This window comes from Enhydra lutris, unplaced genomic scaffold (assembly GCF_002288905.1).
Source record: "Enhydra lutris kenyoni isolate GAN:26980312 unplaced genomic scaffold, ASM228890v2 scaffoldscaffold25, whole genome shotgun sequence".
In the NCBI taxonomy this organism is placed as follows: Eukaryota; Metazoa; Chordata; class Mammalia; order Carnivora; family Mustelidae; genus Enhydra; species Enhydra lutris.
In genome coordinates, this window is record NW_019154109.1 from 8,429,392 (window position 1) to 8,456,216 (window position 26,825).

At 56.2% G+C, this 26,825-nt stretch overlaps 1 protein-coding gene across 1 annotated transcript; it reads left to right on the forward strand.

The window, feature by feature from the left end:
* Positions 1 to 438: 438 nt before the first annotated feature.
* On the forward strand, positions 439 to 9,095 carry LOC111151055 (cyclin dependent kinase 18). Its single transcript, XM_022508787.1, has 15 exons — positions 439 to 586; positions 743 to 882; positions 1,459 to 1,584; positions 2,420 to 2,476; positions 3,316 to 3,430; positions 3,621 to 3,715; positions 3,938 to 4,000; positions 4,675 to 4,798; positions 4,930 to 5,050; positions 5,846 to 5,943; positions 6,172 to 6,277; positions 6,406 to 6,448; positions 7,147 to 7,237; positions 7,564 to 7,641; positions 8,452 to 9,095. Exons 1-15 carry the CDS (start codon positions 463 to 465, stop codon positions 8,484 to 8,486), a joined length of 1,416 nt encoding a protein of 471 aa, XP_022364495.1. The 5' UTR covers positions 439 to 462; the 3' UTR covers positions 8,487 to 9,095.
* The last annotated feature ends 17,730 nt before the right edge of the window (positions 9,096 to 26,825 follow it).

The window sequence follows — 26,825 nt, forward strand, 5'->3', positions numbered from 1 at the left end:
CAGGCTCTTACACACAAGTTGGTGAAGAGCTATTGGCCCGAGTTCCGGTCCCCTCCCTGCCACTCCAGGCCTCTTTGGAGAATTCTCTAGACCTCCAGCAGCTCAAAGGTCTGGCCCTGGTGAGGCCCCCAGGATCTTGCTGGCACGTCATACTGCTATTAGGCCACAGTTTGCTACACTGATTAGTCCATAGTGTGACTACCTCCCCGGGCGCGGGGGGGGGGGGGGGGGGGGGGGGGGGAGGGGTAGTGGTGGGGGAGCGGGATTCTCAGGGAGGGAGAGGGCTACGTCCTGAAATCTCGGTGAAGAAGGCCTTCGGAGGTGCAGGCCTCAGAGCTCGATGGGCCAGCGGAGACCCAGACCCAGAATTCGCATCTGCTGTCAGCCCAGCCTCATGCCTTGTTCTCACCCACTCTGCCCCCCCCACCGTCTCAGACCCCACCGCCCCGGCCCCCGCTGACCATGAACAAGATGAAGAACTTCAAGCGTCGTCTCTCCCTGTCTGTGCCACGCACCGAGACCATCGAGGAGTCCTTGGCTGAGTTCACAGAGCAGTTCAACCAGCTCCACAACCGGCGCAATGAGGGTGAGGGGTCCGGCCGCCCCCCTGCCCCGCCGAGGCCCTCCCTGACCCGGCCCTCATGGCTGGGGGAGGACAGAGGTGGGAGGCAGTCTCCCTTCCCCCCACCCCCACCCCCGGGGCGGAGGGGCAGGGTGGGCAGCTGACGCCTTCCCCTCTCAGACCTGCAGCTTGGGCCTCTTGGCAGAGACCCCCAGCCAGAGTCCAGCACCTTCTCCCCGACGGACAGTGGGGAGGACCCTGGGCAGCTGTCCCCCGGCATGCAGTACCGGCGGCAAAACCAGCGCCGCTTCTCCATGGAGGTGAGGGTCGATGGGCTCTCCCCTGGGAACCGGCAACAGTATATACCCAAGGAGGGTGACCACCTGGGACCCTGACTTCATGGATTCACATCCCAGCTCTGCTGTCGGTCATCTCTGTGACCTTGAGCAAGTGTCTCAACCTCTGCATACCAGTCTCCTTGTGTTAAAATGGTCATCGGGAAGATTAAGCAAGTTAATATATACCAAGTGCCTAGAACAGTCCTGGTACATAGGAAGCTAGACAACTTGACTACTGTTTTATGACTCGTAGGCATGGACCCACGTATGAGAAAAATAGGCTTCTTATCCGTTGGAATCTCATTCTCTGGATGGTTATACTGCAGCCCAGAGAGGGGAAGGGAACCTCCTGAGGTCCCACAGCAACTCCTGCGTGTTCACATATGTCTCTGAGCGCATCTTTGAAGCAGCTTTGAGCCTGGGGTCACAGCCTGTGGTTTGGCCCTGCTGGGGTTGCTCTACAGGGAAAGCCAGGCCCTGGGTGATGAGTGAGGGTCCCACAGCACGAGGTAACCTGGAGCAAGCACAGGTGTCCCCCTCTCATCCCGGCCACTGCAGGACATCAGTAAGAGGCTGTCTCTGCCCATGGACATCCGCCTACCCCAGGAATTCCTGCAGAAGCTACAGCTGGAGAGTCCGGACCTGCCCAAGCCGCTCAGCCGCATGTCCCGCCGAGCATCCTTGGTGAGTCCTAAGAGGGTCAGGGGTCACCAGGGGAGACCCAGCTTGGACACATCAGATGGGGTTTGCCTGGCCCCGCGGAGTCCTGCAGCAGTTTGTGGGCCTCTGGCGCCACCTGCTGGCTTCAGCGGATTCGCAAGCTTGTAGTCCTTGGTCAGCGACGTGCCTTCCCCTAGGTGAGTCCCACCAGGGCTGGAGCAGAGCCCCTAGCCTTCTCTGGGCCCCCACGGTTTCCACTGCGGTGAGACCCCTAGACCAGCTGGCATGTGCTTTCCGGTCACGGCTGCTTATCATATTTCCTTGGGAGCCCCTTGCAAAACGTGGACTCTGGCCCCCCACTCCAGATACCTACAGAGTCAGACTCCGGGTGGTGGGGCCCAGGAAACTCCGTTGCTAAGGGTCGGGTACCACTGAGCTAGAGGAAGTATGCTGATGAGAGAGACTGCTGGGGAGGCGGGTTCTGAACTGGACACTTGAGGTACAGTGGGGAACAAGGCAGTTTCTTCCCACGAGGCTCTAGTGGTCTGAGCATGGTGGAGAGGATAGGTTTTGAAGGTGTGTGGCAATCCCAGGTGCCTGGGCCCTGACTCCGCCCCCTCCACTGCCAGGGGAGGAAGAAACTCATACTTCCAAGGGTTCCTTCCTTTATCATGGGGACAGAGGGGAGAGACCAAGAGGCAGGACTTGTGGCTGCATTCATCCGTGCTAGGCTCTGTTGTTCCCTCTCCCTGATGGGGGTCTCATTCCCTTCCCTCCTGGAGGCTGGCTGGGGGGGGTGTCATGCACGTCGGGCTGCGTGGCCTTCACACTCACAGGACCCTGTGTCTTTCCCTCTCAGTCAGATATCGGCTTTGGAAAACTGGAAACGTATGTGAAACTGGACAAACTGGGGGAGGTAAGAGGCTGGGCAGGGCGGTGAGGAGCAGGGACAGGCTCTCCCGTGCCGCCCTGTCCTGCCTTATTGCTCCTGCCCCGTGGAGACATACCATCTTGGCCATCCAATCTGGCCCAGCCTTTTGCAGGCATTGAGGGGGGCCCGGGTCCTGGAGGAAGGCATGAGGATGGCGTGGGGCCCGTGGGCTCTGGGCATAATCCAGTTTGTCTGTTTTTCCTGCAACTATTTCTCTGGGTTTGAATCCTGTCTCTGCCATTTACTAACTCTGTGGCCTTGGGCCAGTTATGTGACCTCTCTGTGCCTTTTTTTTTTTTTTTTTTCCCTCTGTCAAATGGAGATGCAACGGCTGTGTGTCCTAGGGCTGTCTCGAGGTCGGGCTCGGTTACTATAATAAGCTTGCATGCACGCTTACACCGTGCCTGGTGCAGGGGCCACCCTGTGGGCCGTTAGCTGTCTCTGTTACCACTGCGCTCCGCTTTGTGGCAGGGCCTTGGGGCGGCCAGAGGTTTACAAACAGGAGGAAGACACAGCCGTCTCCCTCCAGGAACCCAGAGAGGAGACCTACCTGTAAACATCAACATAAGGAAGAATAAAACTGGCGTTCTAACAGAAGGGCGCCTCACCTGCTGGGGGCTCAGGGGAAGGACGGTTCATTTGGAACAGGGAGGAGGAAGGGACAGAGTCAGAGAGAGATGGACCTTGGAGCAAACATGGAATTTCAGTGAAAGGAGAAGAAGGGGGGAAGGGCACAGCCCAAGCAGACACACAAAGAGGAGGGCGCTGGACAGAGGAGTGTGCGCCCTGAGTGTGGCCGGCGCTGTGGGGGTTCTTGTCCCCAGGGAACCTACGCCACGGTCTTCAAAGGACGCAGCAAGCTGACGGAGAACCTCGTGGCCCTGAAGGAGATCCGGCTGGAGCACGAGGAGGGGGCACCTTGCACGGCCATCCGAGAGGGTACGGCACCCTAGGGTCCTGAGCTCCTGGGGGCTCCTGGGAGGAGGGCTTCATTGACGTGAGCCCCAGTGGGAGCCTCGGGGCAGAAGGTCATTGCCGGAGTGGGGTCTGCTAGGGGCTGATCCCAGGAAGAGAGGGTGTGAGGGGTGTGTGGGGTCACAGGGACCCAGGCAGGCCTGTCACCCCACAGTGTCTCTCCTGAGGAACCTAAAGCATGCCAATATTGTGACCCTGCATGACCTCATCCACACGGAGCGGTCTCTCACCCTGGTGTTTGAGTACCTGGTGAGTTGGGCTGGAGCTAGCAGCTTCTCCCCTCTGCGGTGGGGTGTGGGGGCGGGGTGGGGGGCAGCCCAGGCCTTGTTCTAAAATCAGGTTCTCAGATGCTCCCATGCAGGAGTGGGCCCAGGAGGTGTAAGGGCAGCTCAGAGCCTGGGCCCTGCCCAGGGAGGAGCTTCCGGTTAGAGGTCAAGACAGGTCAGGGCTGAGCCAGGCTCTGTGTTCCAGGACAGTGACCTGAAGCAGTATCTGGACCACTGCGGAAACCTCATGAGCATGCACAATGTCAAGGTGAGGGCCTCCGTAAGGGCCGCCTGCCCCTGGGTGCCCCATTTCGGTCCCCATCTGTTCTCAAGCCCAACACAGGCACCGTTCTTACCACCAGGGGCCCAGCTGCGAGGTTGCTCAGACCTTCCAAGGTATGAGGGCGTGCAAAGTCACTGCCATTCAGGGAATCCCAGGAACTGTGCTAAGCACCCCCCCACCCCAGTGCAGACACGCACCCTCTGCCACCATCTAGCCGATGATACAAAATTCCCTCTCCAACTCTGAGCATGTTTTACATCTGTAAAATGGGTATATGGATGAAAGGAGGCTTGTGGAGAAGCTTGAAGGGAGGAAAGACCCCTTCTGGCCATCGTGAGAGAACCAAGTGCATGGCTCCCCACTCCGGTGGGCTTCCTGGCCCTGCGTGGTGCCCCCTCAGCTCCTGGCCAGACAATGCTCTGGCCTCCAGCACCCTGCTGACTCCTCCACACACCTGGGGCCCTCCTCTGTGGATGGGACTCCCTGGGATGCATGGAGCCCAGGAGGGGGCACAGCGCGGGTGGTGAACCAGCGTAGCTCCCCGGGGACCTTACCGCACACCCCACCCCCTCCCCAGCCATGGGGCAGAAACATAGATTCTCCCAGGTGGGACACACCTGCCTTCCACTGCTCACCTTTCTCATCCCCTCCTCCCTCAGATTTTCATGTTCCAGCTGCTCCGGGGCCTTGCCTACTGCCACCGCCGCAAAATCCTGCACAGAGACCTGAAACCGCAGAACCTGCTCATTAGCGAGAGGGGAGAGCTGAAGCTGGCTGACTTCGGTGAGGGCGGGGCCCGCCGGGGCCAGGGGGCGGGTCCGGGCCAGGGGGCGGGTCCCGAACGGTCTTCGCTGGAAGGGGGGTGCGGGTGGGGGGCAGGGAGCTGGGAGGCTCAGTGACGGGTCCATCCCCAGGACTGGCGCGGGCCAAGTCAGTGCCCACGAAGACCTACTCCAATGAGGTGGTGACCCTGTGGTACAGGCCCCCTGATGTGCTGCTGGGGTCTACCGAGTACTCCACCCCCATTGATATGTGGTGAGTGGGCGCTGTGGGACCAGGGCCAGGGGGGTTCCCACACCTCCACATTCCCTTTTGCTGCTTCAAGGCCCTCTGCCAAGAACTGCCTAACCTCCTTTGACTAGAAGCCATGTGACCTCCTCCTGAAGTAACCGGATGGGAAAGAATTAAGTCTGGACTCCGTTAGCGTTCCCGGGGCTCTAAGTAGACCCTCCCCGGCTCTGCTTCTGAAATACTGCCGCAGGGATCCCTGGGAGGTTCCCAGAGGGTGCGGGAGGGCCGCCACCGTAAATACGACGAATCTTCCCCAAGCATCAGTTCTACTGAAAATTTTGGAAAGGATCTATTATTTGTGTGTGTGTGTGTTAAAATTAACATGCATATGATTTGGTGTAGAATGAAAAAAAAAAAGCCCAATTTTAAAGCTGAAACCCAGGTTTCTGATTAATGCCACTGTGTTCTGTGCCCCGGGGTCCCCAAGAGAGTGGATTTGCGGACTCGCCTCTTCCGTGGGACAGAGTCTGAGATAGCGCTGCTTGAGAAACTGCTACGTGGGTGCAGACCCAAACTCTATGGGGTGAGGGGAGAGGTTAAAGCGCCCTAGAGCCCAGAGGAGCCCCAAAAAGAGGCCCCAGTGGCGGATGCAGCTGTGCTAGCCTCCGCTGTCTTGGGCCGCCCACCCCAGAGCCAGGACCCTTGGAGCCACGATGGCAGGATGGCAGGGCGTCCTTGGTGCCCTGGTGGAACAGCCCTAGGAAGGGCGGGTGCGAAGAGGCCCAGCCTGACGCCGCCCCTGCCCATTGCTCCCCGCAGGGGCGTGGGCTGCATCCACTACGAGATGGCCACGGGGAGGCCCCTCTTCCCCGGCTCCACGGTCAAGGAGGAGCTGCACCTCATCTTCCGACTCCTCGGTCAGTCTCCGGCCGCTCCTACCCTCTCGCCACCAGGGGGCGCCAGAACTCTGTCCAGCCCAGGCTCACACAGGGACTGGGAAGAGGGGCTCCCACTCGCTCTCCACGGGGCAGCGACCCCTGTGGCCTTCGCCATTGTCTGCCCCCACCTCCTTCATTGCACCCTTCCCAGTCGCCCGTGGCCCTGGCCCCTCACTGTGCGCTTCCCATGCCTTCTCATCTCCCCAGGGACCCCTACGGAAGAGACGTGGCCCGGCGTGATGGCCCTGTCCGAGTTCAGAGCCTACAACTTCCCGCGGTACCTCCCGCAGCCACTCATCAGCCATGCTCCCAGGTAGCCCTGCTGCCCCACACCTCTCCTGGTCTTGGCCCGGGCTGTCCCTCCTGGAGGTGGCCATGGGGACCCCCAGCCCCCCAGTCCCCCAACCAGGCCAGGCCTGTGCCAGTTCCTTCCTCCTGCAGGTTGGACACTGATGGCATCCACCTTCTGACCAGCCTCCTCCTGGTGAGTGTACCCCCGGCGGGGCCCAGGGACAGGCAGCCTGAAGGCCAGAGACCCCACCTGGGCCCTCCACCCGCCTCTGAGCTCACAGCACACACCCTCCCCCATATTCCACCCCATCCCCTTACCCCCAGCCCCTGCCCCCCAGCACTGGTTCCCACACAGAGGTGGGAGTGGGTGCACTCTGAACTCAAACGCAGTTCATACCCTCTTACTATGTAGCCTTGGGCAAGTCCTAGAACTTTCCTGAGCTTCCATTTCCTCCACTGCAAAGAGGAATTGATAATTCATATTTCCTAAGCTGGTCACAAGGACACACTGAGATAATGGAACACACTTAGTGTGGGACCTGCCTTGAAGGAAGTGCACAGTAAAGGGGAGTTGTTGGTATTACATGTTAGTATTGCTATTATTAATGTTATGATCGCAGAGGCTTTAGCCTCTGGACTTCCATCCCAAAAGGAGGTCACTCAGGAAGTCCCATTTCTGGTTTTCTCTCGGTGGCTGGAGATCTGGGAGCTGAGCCCGGAGACTGCCTCAGGCTGGCTTGGAGGGGGAGGCTGGCAGCAGACCCTGCGGGCTCCTGGGTTAGACTCGGGACCCCCTCATGCTGGCCATCTAACTCAGTGTAGGAGTTGCTGCACCGAGGGGTCCCCAGAGTCCCCCAGCCAGGGCCCCATAGCCCACCCTGTACCTTTCAGTACGAATCCAAGAGTCGCCTAGCAGCAGAGGCAGCCCTGAACCACCCCTACTTCCGGTCTCTGGGAGAGCGTGTGCACCAGCTTGAAGACAGTGAGTGTGGGGAGGTTGGGGGAGGGACCAGGGTCACCCCAGAGCCAAAGAAATGGGGCGGCAGGTGTGGGTGGAAGAGCTGGAGCAAAGAGGCCGGAGGCTCCCAGCGCAGCAAGCTGCTTGGGCACAGGACTTCCCCTCCTTGGGTTCCCGACTGTAACTAAGGGCAAAACTGTGGGATCTAAGAAGCCGCCTGAAAGGCCCAGTTAGGTGTTCCTGGGGCAGTCCTGAATGAAGGGGTTCCCCAGCCAGAGGGCCCTCTGTGAGTGTGGGGGCTCCCCGCAGGGGCTCAGCCCTCTCCCTACCTTTCTCCTCTCTCCCCACAGCGGCATCCATCTTCTCCCTGAAGGAGATCCAGCTCCAGAAGGACCCGGGCTATCGGGGCCTGGCCTTCCAGCAGCCAGGTAGGGGCTCGCGCCTCCCCTGCCCCTGCCCCGCCCCCTTATTAGAAGAGACCAGGACAGGCTGCTCCTCCCTCTTGAAGAACAGAGTGGGCAGTTAGCATGGCCTCCCCGCAACATTGGCCTCCCTTTGGGGGGCCCAGGGAGAGCAGGGAAGGGACTGGTTTCCCTATCTTCTGCCCAGGCTTCCTCCCACAGCGTGTCCCTTGTCAGCCCCAACCCGGCATCTGACAGAGCCCTGAGGAAGGTGCATGATCTCTGGGCTACATTCTGTCTGCAAACCCACCTCCGTTCTGGGTTCTCTCTATTCTGGAATTCTCCACAATTCCATTCTAGAATTCTCCACCTCCATTCTGGGAGAACCATACCTTGTCTCTAGAACAGCTGATGGCCTCAGATGTGACAAGTACATTATTTCGTATCATCCTAAAATACCCTTTGAAGTAGGTATTTTGTGTGTGTGTGATTTTAAGTAATCTTTACACCCGATGTGGGGCTCCAGTTCATGACCCCAAGATCACACATCACGGGCTCTACTGACAGATCCAGCCAGGAGCCCTGAAATAGATACTATTCATGGTCCCTGTTTCATCATCAATGAATGTGAGACACAGGGAGGTGAGGACAGTTTCACACAGCTGGTCCGTAACAGGGATGGGATTTGAACCCAGAACCGACTGGCTTCCAGGAGCATGCTTTTGCTAGCCCTGTCAGAGCAGCCCCCAAGGTTGCCCTTCTGCCTGGTCCCCGGGGCACCCTGCTGCCCAGCCCCCTCTCTGCAGCCACACCCCCACCCCCCACTCTGTTCTCCAGGCCGAGGGAAGAGCCGGCGGCAGAGCATCTTCTGAGCCGGGCCCACCCTGCTGCGGCCCCAGGACGAGAGACGAGAGTTCTCCGAGAGCACGACGACGGACAGGAGGGGGCCTGCATGGCCCTGGGAGGACTGAGGAACAAGGGCTAATGGCCGGCCCAGAAGACTTCTTGGCAGCCCTGCTGGCCACGGCTGTTTCCTCTTCCTGCTTCCCACATGCCTCCCCTGTGGCCTTCTCCTCGACACCCACCCCTCTGTCTCTGGCCCCGGAGCTGGGCCTGAGCTGCTTTCCTGGGAGGAGATGAGGGGCAGGGAGGGACCACCGACCCTTTCCCACCCCGAGGTGCTTGGGCACCAGTGTGGGACCCACATGGACGGGAGAATCCGGGTGCCCGGCTGAGCAGGGTGCACTGAATGTGGGTTCTACCATAGCTCCCGCCAGGGGCTGCCTGGCACACGTCACTGTCTTTCTTCCCCTCTGAGAGCAGGAAGCGCAGGGCACTTGTCTGGGACTCTGGAATCCTGGGTGCTGTTGTGGGCGCCAAAACCCAGCCTCTACCTGGAGGGCAGGTGTCTCCAGAGCAGCCCAGCCCTTCTCTACATCCTCAGCCTGTCCCCATTCCCTCTCCCGGCCAGAGGCCCCATATGCTACTGGCTGCCCGGCTGAGTCCAGAGGTGGCCTGGTCTCACCAGCTGGCCCCTGCCCGCCCCCCCAGCCTGAATGGGATTGCCTTAAATCGGCAGGGGGTAGAGCATCACTGCCCTTGGAGCTCTGACCCAAACTCCTACTTGTCCGCCCTTCCCCAAGAGTGGCTCCTGCTTAACATGCCTGGGCCTTGAAAACCCAGCCCGGGGCAGGGTCCAGGGGACGACACCCCGATAGGCAGGTCACCCTGATTCTGGTACCAGACCAGCCTCAGCTCCTTGGGGCTCACCCAGCCTCTTCCCTCCTTCCCAGCCCCCAACGCCCGGTCCATGCCCTTCACCATCCCGGCACCAGCCTCCCCATGACCCCGGCCTCCCCAGAGGGCAGGGTGTAAATGCCACAGTCTGACATGGAGGAAGGTGGGACAGGAGGCACAGGCTTTGAGCCCGAGAGCCCCACCCTGGGGAGCTGGGAGCATGAGGGGCCGCAGCCCCAAAGAAGGCCCCTCACCACCCCTTCCGAGCACGCCTGTTGTATTCCCAAGGTCTCCTCAACACTTGCCTGCATCTCTAATGGCAAGGCCAAGGGGAGGCCGGGCGCGGCTGTTCTCCACAAGCCTCCTGCCCAGCCCAACCCCTAAGCCTGAGGAGCAACCCTGGAGGGTCTTGGCCTCCGCATGAGTCCTTCCCCTCCTCCCCCCACTGTACTGTGAATGTCCCGTGACTCAGCACAAAGACAGATAATATATTTAATTCATGTTGTACAGAAAAGCTGATTTTGACAGATTGATGCCAAAGATGGAGGACGGAAGACCCTTCTCCAGGCCCCATGAGTGTGGGTGGGGCTTGCTTGTATGTGTATATGTATAAAGTGGACAGAGAGTTTGGTTTGTGTATATCTGTGAACCCACCCTGGGCATGGGAGGGGAGCCCGCACCCTTCCTGCTGTATGCCGGAAGCTGCTGCCTCCAGGACCGGAAGTTCACTCTGGGTGTTGTGGGGAGGCATGGAGGAGGCCTTCACCCAGGGACCAGGGACAGGGCCTGAGGGGTGGGGCCAGCCAGGAGAGCAAGAGGGAGTCCCCGGGGAGGGGTCTGGGGGGGCAGGCTGCTATACCTGCCCTCTTGCTACCCCAACCAAACCGCTCCCTGACTTCTTGGGAGGGAAGAAGGGGAGGTTTAGGAGAGGGCCGACATGGGGGTGGCTAAGGCCAGGGCCCAGAATGAGGTTGCACATGTCCCTAATCCAATCCAGCAATTTCTACAAACTTGGACTCCACCTTCTGTTGCCCAGACTGTCTCTTACCTTGGGGGCACACGACCTCCTTGCTCTCTCCCAGAGCTCTCCATGTCTTGCTCTGCTTTCCAGTTCAGTGTCCAGGTTTGTTTTCCCAAGAGCACTGTGAGAATGCGAGGCCCCAAACGATTCTTCCTGACCCTACCTGTCCAGCAGCCTCCTGGCCGGCCATAAGGACTTTCCAATGTGAAGACTTGCATGGGTTGGCTGCTTTCAGGGAAGGAAGCTAATGCAGAGGTTGGGTGATGTCTTCCGAGGTCATGAAAGTAAGGGGCAGACCGGGGCTAGGTTTTCGGCCCAGCACGACCGCTGTCAGCCCAGACCTCCTCACCTGTTTTAGGCATCTGGTCACCAAATGGTAGGACAGTTAGTGCTTGATGGGAAATGCAGTGGTGGGAACTGGAGTCAGGCCTTTTAAGCAGAGTTTGGAAGGAGACAGGACAGACCTGAGGTCTGTGAGACTCCCTACTACGTGCCGGGCATGGTGCGGCATCATCGCATTGACCCCGCACGACAGCCCACTTCTCTCCCCACTGCGGGTGAGGAGAGTGAGTGTGAATGACCTCCCCCAGAGTCCTGTAGCAAACAAGATTCCCAGGTCTATTTGCCCTGCCAGTGCTGGTCTTGCAGGAGGGGAAGGAGCCAAAACAAGGGGGAGTGGAGAACCGGGCCCTGAGAGCCAGGGAAACCACACAGGAAGGAGCTGGGGGCACAGGCTGCTTTGCGGGGGCTCCAGGAGAGAGATCGCCACTGGGTCCCCACTGTGTTGCAGGCAGTGGCGGCCGCCAGTTCACCCAGGTGCCTGCCCCTTTAAGAGCAGGTGTGGAGGCTCACCTGGCTGGGGGGATGTTGGAGGTCTCTGTGGAGGCAGGAAGGCAGCCAGAGCAGCCCGAGAAAAGCCTGGGCCACCCAGGCCTTGTATATGGTTAGTGCTCAAAACCTTTCAGCTGAGAAATAGTTCAGGAGGAGGCTGGAGGGCCCAGTGACTCTGGTTATGAGGTGTAGGGGCAGACGGGGTTCAAGGGCTGGCCCCAAGGTTCCGGTGTCCAGACTAAACAACGCAGCCCAGGTCCTGGAGCCCGATGATCCCTGGGCACCGCCACCATCATGTCCTTAAGCCTTATGGCTCTCACAGGCAGGAACCTGCCCGTTTTGCTGGAGCCCTGGGCAAAAGCACGCCTTGGGGAGTCTTTCCTATCTCCTGCTGGGCCCCCTGGTGCCATCTGTTCCTGAGGTTGGTCAGGGATGCCTGTGGTCCTGACTGGCCTTTCCCTTCACCACACCCACTTGGTCTTGGCCGGGGACATTGGTTTGCAATAGCGCCACAGCTGCCTGACAAAAGATGCTCATGGATATCGGCTGCAGGGGTCAGGGTGGGGTCTGGGGCTGACTCTCCCCTGCCCCATCCTTCCCTTTCTGTGAGCTCCCTGTTGTCCTGCCCCTACTGCATGGTCCAGTGGTCAGGGCTGTTGTCCCACAGGCCACCACTGCCCTCACCTACTGAATGCCCAGGCCAGCTAAGTGGTCTACACTTAGGCCAGATCTCCTCCTCCTTTTCTTCCCGGAAGCAGCTCAGTGCCTTGCAGCCCACCTTCCCACCTCCATCTGCTTGGACCCCTCCTTCTGGTCTTGACGCTCCACGGCATTCCACCAGCCCTTCTGTTTCCAGAGCAAACCACCAGCACCATGAATTGGCCCCAGACTGACTGGTCCTATGCCAGACACCAGGACGCCCAGATGCATGAGTCCGCCTTCCCCTTCCAGGAGCTCAGGCTTGGGGCGCAGGAGGACTTTCTTTACACAGATTTTGGTCAAACAGCCATTGGGTGCCAGGCACTGTGTTGGGCCCTGAGGCGGGGACACTGAATAAACTAGCACGTCCCTGGTGTCCTAGAGTTTAGAGAGATGTCACCTGAATAAACATACGGCCCATCAAGGGGTCAGAGGTGTGACAAAGCCAAATGAAGCAGGGTCGGGAGAGAGGTGGTGGCCCAGGTTGGGGGCTCTCTGATAAGATCAGGGGGAGCAGTGAGTAGTGGCAGGGAGCCATGTGGACCCCCAAGGACAGAACCTTCCAGCAAAGGCCCTGAAGGGCGTGCATGCGTGCGTGCATGTGTGTGTGCACATGCAAGTGTGTGCACAAGGAGGAGGCAGGCGGGGCACCAAGGCTGGGCAGGCTGGTGAGGTTAGGAAGGACCGATGCCCGGGTCTGGCTCGGATCCATTCACCCAGATCCACTGGTGTGAGGCCAAGCATCAGCAGCCAGAAAAATCTCCCCAGATGACCCTAACGTGGAGCCAGGCTTGTGAGCCACTCATGTGGGGTCTTGAGCCATGAAGGGGGGAAGCTCTGGGTTTCGCTGTGGATGGGAAGTCATAGATCTCTGTTTTCCAATGCTCAGAGAGGCCCCAGGAGGAGGGCTGTGAGAGGGGGAGGGGAAGGACGTCCACACCCTGCAGGACGAAGCCCAGACCCAAGGGAGGAAGGAGGAGGAGCCTCTCTCATGCGGGCTGCTGTGAGGTGGGGGCGGCCATCACATTCCCAGGGTGAGGCAACTGGGGTTTGGGGGTGAACCTGGCCACACTGAGCTAAGCGGGCTGGTCAGAATTTGAACCCAGGTCTGCGCACCTGTGCGGCCACATGCTCTATGCTACACCACCTGCCTCTCAAGCAGATGTGGGCGGCTAGCGCGGGCGCTTCAGCTCACTTGTCTGCACAGAGATCCACTTCTGCGATCCTGGGGACTGCGGGCAGCACCCTTGTCCCCCCCCCCATCACCTACAGGCATAGGTGACCACGGGCACCAGAGAATTAGCTGATAGCCACTGTCCCCTGACCCCACCACACACCCCCTGCCCTCCCCCAGGCCCTCCTCTGGACCCTCTGGACCTCCCACCATCCACCAACCGAAGGGGCAGCGTAGGACCCCGGGGCCCGTGTCCTGCTCCAGCACTCTGGCTGCTGTCCTTTCTGATGCTGCCCTCCCAGGGGCAGAAGGACTGGCAGAGGGCAGCTTCCCTGCCCATCAACCATTTCTCCTCCCCCTCCCTCCCTCCTCTGTATCTCTCTCTCCCCTTTCTCCTCTACAATCCCCTCTTCCTGCCCCTCCCCTCCTTCCTCTTCATGGGGGGCCCTTAAACCTGGGTAGCAACCATCAGACCCAGCCTCCTCCCTAAGGGAGAAGATTTTGCAGACTCCCCAAGCCTCCGACCCTTGTGAATTCTCCGGGTGCCAAGTGTCATCCTGTCTCTTGCCCTCATGGGTTTTCTGGTGACGCCAACACAGACATGGGGGGCCACGGCCTGGCTGTGGCTGTAGGGGCAGGCAGGGGTGTGGCTCTGCCCTCCGGGCTGGCTGCAGTCAGCACTCCTCCCTGCTTGGAGCTTCCAGCTCTGTCCTCATCTTCCTGACTCCTCCCTCCCTCCTTCCCTCATTCATTATTCATCTGAGGGCTCCTGATTCCGTGCCAGACGGTTTCCAGTACCGGGGATACAAACTTGACCCTGACTTAGACCCTACTTGGGGGAGCTCAGAGTCTCAGAGTCAGTTAGGATATGGTCTTGGCTTCCTCTCATGAGATCTCAGTTACTTGGGGGAAAGGGAGTTGTCTTTTAGTCATTCTTTTAAAATTACCGAGTTCTTTTTTTCTTTTTTCTTTTTTTCCGTTAACATTTCAGAGACAACAAAACCTTTTTATGCCATCCACGTTTCCCCTGGAGGAGGGGTTAGCTGGGTCCTGGGTTCTTGAGGAGGACTCTTACACACCCAGAGCTCCAAAATACGTGGACAGGGATTCAAATCCCAGCTCTGCTCCCTGCAAGCTGGGTCACCTTGGGCATGTTACTCAACCTCTCTGTGCCTCAGTTTCCTTCTCTGTAAAACAGAGATAGCAGCAACACCCTTTTTTGCAGGATTTCGAGGATTCACGAGCAAGTGCCTGCAAGGGGTCAGGCACCTCATGCTCAAATGTGGAAGCTTCAAGACCCTACCCATGCCCACACCCTTCTCTAAGAGCAGGAATTCCAGCTCCCTCCCTCCCCCAGGGATCCCAGTCCTGGCATTAAAACTGGGCACTTTTTCTTTGCTTGTTTTCTTGACCCTTGATAAGATCTCGATCATTTGTAAGAATATATTAAGCACATTCTACCTAAAAGATTTTGCAAGACTTTTTTTTTTTTTTTAAAGATTTTATTTATTTATTTGTCAGAGAGAGAGAGGGAGAGAGAGCGAGCACAGGCAGACAGAATGGCAGGCAGAGGCAGAGGGAGAAGCAGGCTCCCTGATGAGCAAGGAGCCCGATGTGGGACTCGATCCCAGGACGCTGGGACCATGACCTGAGCCGAAGGCAGCTGCTTAACCAACTGAGCCACCCAGGCGTCCCAGATTTTGCAAGACTTTTAAAGATGACGACCTCAGCCCAGCGTTTTGGGATTTAACTGTAGCTGCGGAAGTCCTTATGGAAGAGAGTTCGCAATCAAAGCACTGGGTCAAGGTGTCACTAGAGTGGGTCTGCTGCCTTCTGAGCTTGTGAGTGCTCTGTCCCTAGAAGGGCTGAAGCAGAGGCCTGGGAGCACCTCTTGGGGATCCCAGGGCGCACTCCAGCTCTGCCAAGTCTCACTGCTTACAGAGGATAGTGCCATCTTTGGTCGGCCAGATCTGTACCTGCTCTGACCGTATTCCTTGGGTCTCTACTTTGCCCGGCAGGGCAACATGGGATGGCCCACAGGTGAGAAGCAGGGCTCAGAGCAGCTGAGGAAAACGCGGCACATGGTGGTGCTGGTGTGTGAACCCCCTTCCCGCCTGGATTCCAGGAGGCTGGGCCACTCTCCCCTTGAAGTCATTCACTTCACAATAAGACAATTGGCCTTTCCAGAGCAGGCAGTGACAATGGAGTATGGATAATAACCAGACCTGGGATTCCAGAAGCTGGAGCTGATGAGTGGGAGTGTGGCCTTGGGGAAGAGGGGGTAGGCCCAGGGGTTAGGGTCCAGAACCATTTCCTGCTGTGGGCACCTGCCTTGAGAGGTTATCCTCAGCCACCGTGACTGTGCACTTCTGGCCGAGAGCCCCACTGGGTGATGGAGTTGACTGCCCAGCTCACTGTTCAAGACGGTGGGGAAGGCTGGGACAGATGAGCAAGGGAGCGGTGCGGCGTGGAGGTCAAGAGCCTGGCGGCCTCCACTTGGATCCTGCTCCCCCACTTCCTGGTTGTGGGACCACATCACATGGCTGCTCTGGGCCTCAGTTTCCCTACCTGTAAAATAGGCTGATCGTAGGAGTACTGTGGAGATGAAATGAGTTAGCACATGGAAAGCACTCAGAATGTATGGGCCACATAGAAAGCTCAGCATAAGCGTTAGTGTCCTTATCTGTGTCCCATTTAGATGGCGGATGGCCGCAGGGATCAACTGTCCCCCTGTTTTCACCGCTAGTGCTGTGACCAGAGGCCAAAGGGTTCTCACTAGGGAAGAAGGGCTGTGTGGGGGGCTCAGGAATGAACAAACCCCCTTCTGTCCATAGGGAGTACCCGTCCTCCCAAACTGCCGTCAGAGTTTGCGAATTCCCACGTCCGGTATCCTGACAGTTTCCGTGTTACGCAAAGTGCTATAAGCTTAACAAACTACCTAAATGTTCTTTACTTTAACAGACAGTTATTAAAAATCTCCTTGGCCCTAGCAAGTCTGTGAAACACTGAAGATTTGGAAATAAGTAAACAGTGCGCTCTCCCAAGGAACTCCCGTCTGGTCAGGGAAAGATAAGCCGATTGCATAAATTACAGTAATGGCTTCGAAGTGAGCTTAGTTATCTGGACCTCACAGATGCCCCGTGATAAGCCCAGAGGGTGTGAGCACCGGGGCGGGGGAGGGAGGGGGTCGGGAGGGGGATAAGCCTCCCTCCCCTCCCCTTCCTCAGCCTCTGCAATATCGGTGAGTTTTGCAAGCCTCCGAAAGTGAGTTGTACCTGTACCCTCAGTTCAGCTCTGGAGGTGAATAAAAATGAATTAACATAAAAATGAAGCACCTGATACATCAGGAAACTGCTGGAACCCCCTCTTCCCCAGTCCAACCACCTGCCCTTCCCTGCAGCAGGGAGTGTGCCCACGCTACCCCTGCCTTGAGATCGGACCTCTTTAGGTGTAAGTGCCTTTTCACAGTCACAAGGTAAAGCCAGTCTTGTTTCTAGGTGTTTCCAGACCCTACTCCCTCCACCCCCACCCTCAGGATGCTTAGAGGAACTTGGCCGTGGTTGAGCTCCAACATGCCATTGAGTGTCCTACTGTCGTTTCACCTGCAAGGTTCCTGCAACCCGAGCCCTTTGTGCCCCAGTTCTGACCTTCCATCTCCGGCTTGTATACCATCGCCCAGCATGCTCTGTACTCTGCTGCTAGACCAAGGACACATCATGCCCTGAGACACTTCCTCCGCCAAGTCTTTGCACCCCCAGGGTGTATCTGTCCATGTTTCCTCTGCCTGGACTTCTTCTTCCACCTCCCTCAGTAGCTCCAGCTCAGTCAAACTCACTGGGCCTTGAACAGGTGCCTTCCCCTTGCTGGCACTCAGTGCCCCTGTTCCTATCATGAAGGGGGTTCCCGGATGCCTTGCAGGGCCCTCTCTGCTCCAGATTTTACACCGACCTGTCTGTTTCCACTTTAGTGTTTTGTAGGAGTCATTTCCCTCTCCTCCTTTCAAGCTTGCCTCAAACTCTCTTCCTCCAGGAAGCCCTCCTTTTTTTAAAAAAATATTTTATTTATTTATTTGACAGACAGAGATCACAAATAGGCAGAGAGGCAGGCAGAGAGAGAGGAAGGGAAGCAGGCTCCCTGCCAAGCAGAGAGCCCGATGCGGGGCTTGATCCCAGGACCCTGGGATCATGACCTGAGCTGAAGGCAGAGGCTTTAGCCCACTGAGCCACCCAGGCACCCCTAGGAAGCCCTCCTTGATCAATTCCGTGAACACTCTTTATGTTCTCGGTTCTGTTGGCACCAAGTAAGGCTGCACCCATGCTGATGCAAGGGCATCAGGGGGTTTCAGCCCCTCATAAGCTCCATCGCCCAAAAAGCCACCCAGATATGCACAACCTGAGTAAAAACAGAGCTTAGTATGGAAATGTGACCTTTAGGTAAGTCCTCCAACACTCTCCACCTCTCATCAGTTCTCCCCCAAGCCCGACTGTCTAGAAAGTCTAACAGCCTGCATTCTTCTCTTTTTAAGATTCTTTTTTATTGATTTGAGAGAGAGAGAGAGAGAGAGCAAGAGCAGGGAGGGGCAGAGGGAGAGGGAAAAGCAGACTCCCCACTGAGCAGAGAACCCAGATGGATGTGGGGATCATGATCAAAGCCAAAGGCAGACACTTAACCTCTTAACTGACTGAGCCACCAGGCGCCCCTCCCAACCTGTATTCCGTACTCAGGCTCCCAGTGTCTGTCAGGTCTCTTCCCGGGGTTCAGATCCTCAGTTATCTGGGTGGTCTTCAGTGTGATCTACCCCAGGCGTGCCACCCCCACCACAACTGCTTTGTTGGGGTCATGGTGCCCGTGGGTGACCAGGTAGTCCCTTGGCAACAATGGTGGTACTTTCATGCACAGAAGACCATTTTGCTCTGAAAACATCCTATGAGGTAGACAGGGCAGGCACAATGACCCCATTCCACGGATGTGGAAACTGAGGCCTGAGGAGGTTTAACACCTTGTGCACACGGTTAGTTAAACGACAAGCAAGGCCTCCCACCAGGTACACCTGAGCTGCTTTGTTTGCCTGCTAGGACTTTAATTTCATTCTGGCCCCGAGCTGTGGAGCCCTTGGCCTCTAGCCCCGGCAAGGGAGCCAGAATAAGCAGATTTGACTTCTAATCTGACTTGCCCAGCTGGTTCAGAATGCAGCCGCTCCTCACCTTCCCTCTTCCACAGCTGCTCTGGGCCCCTCTCTGCACCCCTCCTTCTCCTCCCCCCGCCCCCCCAAACTAGCTCTGGGAGCCCTGGGGTGGGCGTGGGGTGGGGTCCCCAGGAGGATGTGGGACTAAGGACAGGCGGGATGTTTTTCCCAGTCCACATTGTTCTGCCCGTGCCCATTGTGTGGGCTGAGAGCTGGACGTCACCAAGTCGCCTGGCAGGCTTTCAGCAGAGCTGGGGAACATTTCCGGAGGGAACTGACCTGTTATGAATGACTGAAGCTTCTCGAAAGCATTGGCATTTCTTTGGATTGGCCAGACTGGGGGAGGTGAGGCAAGGAAGACGGGATGACACCCGTCTCCTGGCCCACCTGCCGTTTGCCAAGAGGGCTTTGTCCCACAGAGCAAGGGGTTGGAAATGTCAGGTGGAGGGGAAGCGGGGTGGGAGGGTGGAGGTGGACAGAGGGCTCGGCCAGGGGGAGCCAAATTGAACGATCATTTAGTTTATGTCACCTGATTCCAACTTGGAGTTCCCACACCTGCGGATGGGAACCCATCTAGACACCTTGGAAAAGCCCCATTGAGCTCACCCCACAGGAAGTGCAAGGTCAGGAAGGTGTCAAAGCAGCTGAGGGTTTGCGGAGGATGAGTAATACCGGCTGTCCGCTCCCAGGGAAGGCATTTATTCACGCATCCCTCTCTCTACTCCCAGGCCGGGTGTGCCTCCAGACACGTCCCTCCGTGCCAGCGGCCGGGTAGCCGTGTTCTCTCATGGTCTGATCGAATCCTCACAGCAAGACCAATGGGCAGGGGTGCCTGGGGGGTCTCAGTCAGTGAAGCGTCGGCCTTCGGCTCAGGTCATGATCCCAGGGTCCCAGGAGCAATGGAGTCCTGCATTGGGCTCCCTGCTCCATGGGGAGCCTGCTTCTCCCCTTCCCTCTGCTGGCCGCTCCCCCTGCTAGTGCTCTTTCTCTCTAACAAATAAATAAAATCTTTAAAAAAAAAAAAAAAAAAGGCAATGGCAGACATAATAACCCACATCTTCTTCTTCTTTTTTTTTTTTTTTAAAGATTTTATTTATTTATTTGACAGACAGAGATCACAAGTAGGCAGAGAGGCAGGCAGAGAGAGAGGAAGGGAAGCAGGCTCCCTGGTGAGCAGAGAGCCCGATGCGGGGCTCGATCCCAGGACCCTGGGATCATGACCCGAGCCGAAGGCAGAGGCTTTAACCCACTGAGCCACCCAGGTGCCCCTTCTTTTTTTTTTTTTAAGATTTTATTTATTTATTTGACAGAGAGAGATCACAAGTAGGCAGAGAGGCAGGTAGAGAGAGAAGGAGAAGCAGGCTTCCTGCTGAGCAGAGAGCCCAATTTGGGGCTCAATCCCAGGACCCTGTGATCATGACCAGAGCCAAAGGCAGAGGCTTAACCACGGAGCCACCTAGGCGCCCCCCCATAACCCACTTCTTATAGATGAGGAAATGGAGTCTCACAAAGGTTAGTTCCAGACCACACACACACACACACACCCCTATTTCTTGTCCCAGCTGAGATTCGAACCCATGTCTCTGACACTGTGACGTCCCTGTTCTAGAGCAGGGTTTCCCAAACATTCACAAGCATAAGAATAGATTGCGCACTAGCTAAGAATGCAGCTTTCTGGGCCCTGTCCCCATACTGCCCCCCTCCACCGTTCCCCATTCTCGTTCAGTAAAGCTAGAGTGGGTGGCAGGAATTTGCATTTTTGCCAAATAACACAGGTGGTTCTGAAGCGGTTGGGCCGCAGGCTGAGAAACACTGCCTTGGGGTCTATGACTTTAGCCAAACGGACCCCCAACCTGGTCTGAAAACATGGGTGCAGCTCCAAGCCCCTGCCAGGACCTCAAGGGGTGGCCCTCTCACCTCACTTGTTCCTTACCTGAGCAGTGAAACCCAGGAAAGGCAGCCTGGAACCTAAGACAGCTAGTCTGCAGTCTAGAAAAGTCTCCTGTTGCCCTTTGTAACATTTTAAACCCACAAGAGGAATCCATGTAACAGAATCAGGGATAAAGGGGTCCCGGTTCATCCCTGGAATGTTTGTGGACCCCTGCCATGGGAAGAAGATTGGCACAGACCCCTCGGAGAACCTGAGATGGCAAGGGGTACAGGTTTCTCAGAGCTGGGCGCAGGCAGGAACCTCCTGCTTTAGAATTATTTGGGCTTTGCTAAGAATTCGGAGTCCTGAGCCCCAACCCAGACCTCCAGAGTCAGAAGCTCTGGGGAGCAACTCTGGGGCCCTGCATCTAAAACACATTCCTCAGGCAATTCTGAAGCACATAGAGGTTTGGGAAGCAGTGCCCAGGCTGTCTGGAGGGCAAGGAACTCCTGAGGCTTGGGGACCCCGGGAACGCCGCAGAGCTACAGCACGGGCTGGGAGCCCTGGGGTGCCGCTGTGGGTTAGCGGAAGGAGTGTCACCCTTGGTGTGTGCACATCTGGGTTTGTAGCCTGGGCAAGCAACAACCTCCCCGACCTCAAGTCCTCACAGGCCAGACAAGGTTCATCTGGGTCACCTCCCCACATCACTTGGTGGCCCAGGGAGGGCGCCTTAGGCACGGAATGGGCAGCCGCGGATGTGCGGTGGCAGAAGCTTATTCTAGGTTTTTAGGCGATGCCAACAGAAGGCTCCCAGCAGCATCCGGCATCCAGAATCCAGCTGGCTCAGACCCTCTTCATTCCACTGGGGAGCCAAAAGCTGGGTTGCATGTGGGGGGTTGGAATTCAGAATTGTGCCTCCGGACTCCAGTGGAGTGGCCTGGGGCATCGTGGGAAGGTCAGGGCTCGGGCTATGGCCGGCCGGACTCCGAAGCCCCGGTCAGACCTGGAGGGCCGTTGCCAGCTCTCCGTCCGCTCCCCTGTCCGTCCATTCTCAAGCCCCTTCACTCCACTTCAGGGGGTCACACCGAAAGCACAGGCCCTGAGGAGTCAGCTTGAGACCTTCCTCGTCTTGTTTCCCTGCTGCTGTCCCTGCTGAGCTGGGGGACTCACTGTTCCCCTCTCCTCCCCGCCGCCCTCAGGCAGCTCCGAGGACCCTCTTGTCTCTTCCTTGACCCTCACGCTGTCTTTAGAGGCTCCATTCTCCACCCACCCCGCAAGAAACCCAGGGGCCATCCTTCGGCCGGTAGCCAGGTCCTTCCTGGAGACAGACCTGCTAAGCCAATTCACGGCCAGGTGTGAACTAGGCAGACCCTCGCCCTCCCCGGGAACATGAGCCCTTCACGAGAAGCTGCAAATGAGAGACACAGTCAGCCTGGATGACGGCCTCTCCCCGGGCAGTTTAGCCTTGTGGTTAGGGGCACAGCCTCTGGAGCAGAAGGGTTCAAATCCTGGCTAGCCCATCCTCTAGCCAAGCAGCCAGGGCCACCTGCTTTGCCTCTCTGTGTCTCAGTTTCCTTGTGTGCAAAACCAGAGTTGTCATCAACGTGCCCGCTTCCTTAACGCGGGGAAAGCACTCAGAACATATCTGGCACATATTAAGATCTAGGTAAATAATAGCCAGTAGTGCTTATTAACGGAAGGATTTCGAACAGTGGGCTTCATAGGTAAGTGCCCTTGTCTGCCCAGGGTGTGTGCTTGCGGCATCTAGGCTTACTTAGCCCTGGTTCTGTCGTCACAGGGTTTTCCCCAAGGAGATTTCCCGAGAGGATGAGTCCCGGCCTGAGACCCTCGCCACTGGCTGGATTAGGGGAGAGTCTGTGAGAATATCCCTTAAGCCCTGGCAGAAATGGTTGGGAAAGGAACTTGAACTCTGCCATTTCTTTCAAGTTCAGCTCCCCTGTGAACTGGGGGCGGGGCTTGGTGAGAGATGGGGGCACCAGGGGCCATTGGTGAACCACTGGGTCTGTCCACGCTGGGAAACCGGGAACAAGCCAAATTGTTTAGCAGCAGATTTTTCTGCAGGAATCTGCAAAATGGCCAGAAGACTCCAGTCCTCCGGGCAAGGAGATGGACAGTGGGGCCCTGCTCCACTCACTCCTCCTGCTCCCATCTCCTCCCCTCTGGCCAGTGTCCCTCCAGGATGGGGAGGGCAGGAAGACTGGAAGGCTCCTGGAGTGGGGTGGGGTGAGGCGTGGTGTGCAAATCTCTGCTCTAAATGTCACCTCATCTCCCAGCCCGACTTGCTCCAAAGACATGAGAAAAGGGCCTCCCCTGCCTCCTACAGACCCGCCATCCTGGGAGGGCCCTCTCCTCACATCGGACCACCACGGGTCGGTCCAGCACCCATCGCAGGCATGGAAGACGCCGCCCTATCGGAGGACACTGCTTCGGGAGCTAGGACAGCAGCCAGATCAGGCTGAACACTGAGTTCACACCCCAGAAACTCTGATACACAGAAAGGAAACACCAAAGCGAAGTGGGGACCGCAGCCAGCAGTAACTCTCTTAGGGCCTCTGCCGCGCAGAAGGTGGAGAGAGCACGAGGGACTCCCTGTGAGGCCCACACCTTCCTGGCTTTCGAGGTGAGTCAGGGGCTGGCCTACACCCGGAAGAACAGTGACTCAAGACAAAGGCCACACACTTGCGGAATTCAGTGCTGAGGGAGACAGTGGGTTACCGGGGCACAGAGGAGGGTGCCCCTGATTCTATCTGGGAGCAGGGACATTTGAGCTGGACAGGCTGGGTCGTGTTACTGAAGACAGGGGACAACAGCCAAGGGACCTTGCTCAGGGGTCACAAATCCTCTGGGGGGGGGCGGGAATGTCCGGGAGGGATGGAGAACAACAGAGGAGAGTGGAAATGCAGGCAGGGGCCTCGAGAGGCCTGTGGAAGGGACCGAGCTTTGTCCTGCCAACAGTGCGGAGGAGGAACGGACAGGACTTTTTCCTGATTATTGGAAGCCATATATCTTTATCATAAAAAATTGGGGGAGAAATAGCAAAAGGAGAAAGAAGAAAATTAAAATCACTCAGATGCCAACTACCCAGAAATAACCACCGTTAACATTTTGATGTTTTCCCTTCAGATTCTTTTTTATAAAGAGAAATTTAAGAAGAGGATATATATGATCAATACGACATGTAACATACAGACCTTTTTTTTTAAAAGATTTTATTTATTTATTTGATAGACAGAGATCACAGGTGGGCAGAGAGGCAGGCAGAGAGGTGGGGGAAGCAGACTCCCCGCCAAGCAGAAAGCCCGATGCGGGACTCGATCCCAGGACCCTGGGATCATGACCTGAGCTGAAGGCAGAGGGCCCAACCCACTGAGCCACCCAGGCGCTCCCATACAGGCATTTTAATAGAGTGAAATTGTGTATTTCATACTAAAAGATTATGTTTACTAGAGCATCTTCTGAATTCAGAGAATACATATTAACATACAAGTTATTTTATAGTAATTTATTTTTTTAAAAGATTATTTATTTATTTGACAGAGAGAGAGAACAAGCAGGGGGAGCAGCAGGCAAAGGGAGAGGGAGAAGCAGACTCCCCACTAAGCAAAGAGCCCAATGTGGGGCTCGATCCCAGGACCCTGAGATGTACCTGAGCCAAAGGCAGCCATTTTACTGACTGAGCCACACAGGTGCCCCATTTTATAATAATTTAGTATAATATGCATGCTTTTTACTTTTTACTTTTTTGGTTTCTTTAAAGATTTTATTTTTAAGTCATCTCTACACCCAACATGGGGCCCAAACTCATGACCGTGAGATCAAGGGTCATGTGCTCCTCGTACTGAGACAGCCAGGTGCCTCTGTGCGTGCTTTTTGAAAAACTAGATTGAGATTATACAAAGGCGGAGTTTTAAATTTTATTTTATTTTCAATAGACAACACATTCATGTGCTCCGTAATTCAAAAAGTCCAAGAGAGTATATAGTGAAAATGTCTCTTTCCCCCCATCCCCCTCAGCTAGCTTCCCTCCTTGGAGTCAGTGAATATTGCTGGAAACTTCCAGGGACTTTATGCGTAGACAAGATAAACACATCTTATCTTCTCCCCATTTCACAAGTGTTACACAAGTGTTAGCCACTGACTGCATTGCCAGGTTTTTACTACGTATATCTTTGATACTTTTCCTATCAATATATAGTTTTCTCATTTTTTATGACGACATCATATTCCATGATACGAAGGTATCTCATTTCTGTCCCTCCTTAGTCATTCTAGCGATCTTCTGCCCGCATATACAGTGCTGCAATCAATAACTTTGGACAGGCGTCATTTTGCAGAAGAACACCTCTATCTGCGGGAGAGCCTTCTAGAAGTACGAAGATGACAAGGATGGATGATGGGATCACAGGTCAGGGGTCAGGTGCAGTCATAAGTGTTGATGGCTGATGCCAAATAGCCCTCTGCAGACGTGGCAGCAATTGCTTTAAAGTGTCCCTCTTGGGGCACCTGGGTGGGTCAGTCATTAAGCGTCTGCCTTCGGCTCGGGTCATGATCCCAGGTCCTGGGATTGAGCCCTGCGTTGGGCTCCCTGCTCAGTGGGAAGCCTGCTTCTCCCTCTCCCCCTGCTTGTGTTCCCTCTCTTGCTGTGCCTCTCTCTGTCAAATAAATAAAATCTTTTAAAAAAAGAAAAGTGTTCCTCTTCTGGGGCATCTGTGTGGCTCAGTTGGTTAAGCATCTGCCTTTGGCTCAGGTCCTGTTCTCGGGTCCTGAGATGGCGTCTGTGTCAGGCTCCCTGCTCAGCGAGGGGTCTGCTTCTGCCTCTGCCTCTGCCTCTGGCTCCCGCGCTCTCTCTCTCTTTCTCTGTCAAATAAATAAAGCATTTATTTTAAATAAAAATAAAAAAAATAAAGTGTCCCTCTTTTGATGTAAATGAGGTATGAAAGCAGGCGGGAACTTGGAGGCTAAGGAAGGCGGGACCTGGCTGCAGGCAGACAGCACAGACGGGGAGGCGCTGCGCGGAGCAGGAGACACTGCCTGGGACTGGACTGTGGGTCAGAACCGCCCATCAAAGGCGGTGCTCGGAGCGGGACCTGCGGCTGCAACACACGTGCCGGACCTGGAATTCACGGGCAGGGACACCAGACACCCTCGAGCATTCGGAGGGGAGTGTGTGGAGGTCTGTGATGGGGTGACGGGACGGTGGGACGGATGGGGAAGCCCCATCCGACGTGAAGGGACAGCTGGGATAAAAGCAGCCAAACAGAAGGAAGGAGCGCCTTGGGTTTCAGGAAACTCCAGTTCCCAAAGTGTCAAGATACTAATGATGAGCACGAAACTGAATTTGGAGCATTCTCCTATGCTCTGGAAAACATGAACACAGACCGTGAAGAAGGAACTGAAGGAGCGCCCGGCTGGCTCAGTCAGTGCAGCATGTGACTGGATCTCAGGGTCGTGGGTTCAAGCCCCACACTGGGTGTAGAGGTTACTTCAAAAAATAAATAAAAACAAAACCAGAAAAAGAGGGAAGTGCAGATTTCCGTTTCCAGACCGACTACTAGCCACATGTTTGTCATCCCTCCTGGGACACCCCCCCCCCACGAAACCGACGATAAAGCAATGAAGGAAAGTACATTCTCTTAATGAGGATGAGAACAGAAGGGAGGCTGCCACAGAGGGACAGTGTGGGCGAGTATATAGGGATGGACATGGGGAAGAGCGGTCCCCGATGAAGGGGGAGGACAGAGTGGGAGGCGGCTGAGAAGGCGCCACGTCATCCCAGCAGAACCACAGTGGGGCTCAGAGAGGCCGGGGGTTGGACGGCGTAGAGGAGGTAGGATACTGGCAGCTGTGGCTAAAAAGAGACGGACTGGCCAACAGCGCGGCAACGGCAGATCCCTAAGCGACATGAAGGGCAGCCAGGGATCCATCCCCATCGGAAGGTTCAACAACCCCAAAGAAGGGGCTTCCACTTCTGTTACTTGGAGTCCCCCCACCTTGTGACCCAGGCTTCCTCCCCGGAGGATATGAAGCCAACTGACCAGTCCAGCCTCGCTCTTCAACACGGGAAAGACAAAGACCCTCAGACATCTGGCAAAGCCTCTGGTGTGAAAAGGAAGCAAAGGTAAGTACACAGGGGCGGCAAGGATGCTCCACGAGAAAGAGAAACACCTTCCGACACAGAAGACACAAGAAAACCTTCCAAACCTGATAGGTATTTTCAGGGAGATTTGAGGGCTCTTGCATCCCCAGACAAGGACAGGAGGCTATGAAAGAAACAACCAGAAAATAGTGTGAGTGGGGCTCCTGGGTGGTGTAGTTGGTTGAGCGTCTGACTCTTGATTTCGGCTCAGGTCATGATCTCAGGGTCATGAGATCGAGCCCCGAATCCAACTCCTTGCTGGGCATGGAGTCTGCTTGAGATTCCCTCTCTCCCTCTCCTTTCGCCATTCCTCTTCTTCCCCTCCCCCTCATGCTCTCTCTCTCTCTAAAAAAAAAAAAAGAATAAAAGAAAATAGTGTGGGCTACCAGAAATTAAAGTTAGGATTATAGAAATAAATATTTCAGTAAACAGTGTTGGAAGGTAGAAAATTAGAAAATCATTATGATAAAAGTCTATCCAGAACAAAAGTACAAAGAAATTCTCAAATAAAGAAATAAAATAATTCCCCAGAGCCAA

Excerpts from the sequence above, each read along its gene's own strand:
- LOC111151055 (XM_022508787.1), top strand. The coding sequence starts at position 463 with ATGAACAAGATGAAGAACTTCAAGCGTCGTCTCTCCCTGTCTGTGCCA. Across the intron at positions 5,051-5,845 it reads TCCACCCCCATTGATATGTG|GGGCGTGGGCTGCATCCACT; the intron begins GTGAGTGGGCGC and ends TGCTCCCCGCAG. Across the intron at positions 7,238-7,563 it reads TGTGCACCAGCTTGAAGACA|CGGCATCCATCTTCTCCCTG; the intron begins GTGAGTGTGGGG and ends CTCTCCCCACAG.